The sequence below is a fragment of the Petaurus breviceps genome, unplaced genomic scaffold (assembly GCF_028583685.1).
Source record: "Petaurus breviceps papuanus isolate PSGF00001 unplaced genomic scaffold, PetGlider_PUasm1.0 103, whole genome shotgun sequence".
In the NCBI taxonomy this organism is placed as follows: domain Eukaryota; kingdom Metazoa; phylum Chordata; class Mammalia; order Diprotodontia; family Petauridae; genus Petaurus; species Petaurus breviceps.
The window spans coordinates 6,140,748-6,141,866 of record NW_027185588.1 but is presented as its reverse complement, the minus strand read 5'-3'; the positions used below and the strand labels follow the sequence as shown (position 1 = coordinate 6,141,866).

Here is a 1,119-nt window from a genome sequence, read left to right as displayed (position 1 = left end):
ACAGAGACAGACATATAAGAGAAGAGACAGAGGAGAGAGAGGTAGGGAGAGATGCAAACAAGGATTGATGGAAGAGTGGGAGATGGTGATGGTGCAGAGGGCCCAGGGTAGGAAAGGCTTTCATATGAACAAAAACTGAAGGTTATTTTAATTTAACCCCTTCATTTTATATATAGAAAGGCTTGAGATGTTAGGGGCTAATTCAAGGTCACAAGGCTAGTTAGGAGACATGTAGCTACACTGGGATTTGTTCCTAGTTCCCTCTCCTTCTACCAGTCCTCATCTCTCCCCACCATCAAGGATCTGCCTACCCCAATGGCAGCGTTCAGCTCCGCCATGGTCACCTGCTTGGCTCTCTCCACTGCCTGGACCACCTGCTGCTGATGCTGGGGAAAGAGAAGCTGGGTAGAATCACAGGGATGGGGGACCAAGTCAGAAGACCCCTCTCAAATACTCCAGGGCTGGACAGGAGCCCCACCCAGCATCCATCCTCTGAGCAACCTACCTCCTGGGAGAGGAATGGGATGAGCTGAGCACAGATCACGTTCAGCCGTTTGGCGATCTCTGTCTGGAAGAAGAACCAGAGAGCCAGCTGTTGAGGGCACCTACCTACCTGCCTGCCTGTCCACTCCAGCCACTGGGAGGGGGGGCTGCACAAAGTAGTTAAGACTCAGAGCATCAGAGCCAGGAGAGATATCTAGGATCCAAGACAATGCCCTCATTTTATAAAGGGGGAAAATGAGATACTGTGAAAGGAATCAATGACCAATGTCTTCTACTGAGTCAAGTAGCCAAGCCAGAAGAGCCCAGTCTTGAGTATTAGGCTGTTTTCAATTTTTACAACTGATGATCTGTGTTCTAAGGTGCTCCCCTTCCCCAGTTCTGACATCCTGTGTTCTAAGGGCTCTCCCAGCCCTGACATTCTGTGATCTAAGAGCCCCCACCTTAAACATCCTCTGTTCTAAGGGACCTTCCAGCTCTGACATTCTGTGTTCTAAGGACCCTCCCAGCTCTGACCTTCTGGATTCTAAGGGCCCTCTCAGCTCTGACATCCTGTATTCTAAGGACCCTTCCAGCTCTGACCTTCTGAGTTCTAAGGGCCCTCTCAGCTCTGACATC

General features: G+C 50.2%; 1 protein-coding gene across 6 annotated transcripts in view; it reads right to left on the bottom strand.

Moving 5' to 3' along the window:
- The window catches only part of LOC138173485 (transducin-like enhancer protein 1), a 12,231-nt gene that overhangs the window by 6,102 nt on the left and 5,010 nt on the right, over window positions 1–1,119 (bottom strand). For 3 of the 6 annotated variants that reach the window (XM_069103521.1, XM_069103589.1, XM_069103824.1), the window contains 2 exons: window positions 506–568; window positions 312–401 (listed from right to left, as the gene is read on the bottom strand). In XM_069103521.1, coding sequence (XP_068959622.1) covers window positions 312–401; window positions 506–568 — 153 coding nt within the window. The remainder of the gene's footprint in view (window positions 1–311; window positions 402–505; window positions 569–1,119) is intronic. The other 3 variants (XM_069103701.1, XM_069103745.1, XM_069103647.1) reach the window with 3 other exon arrangements.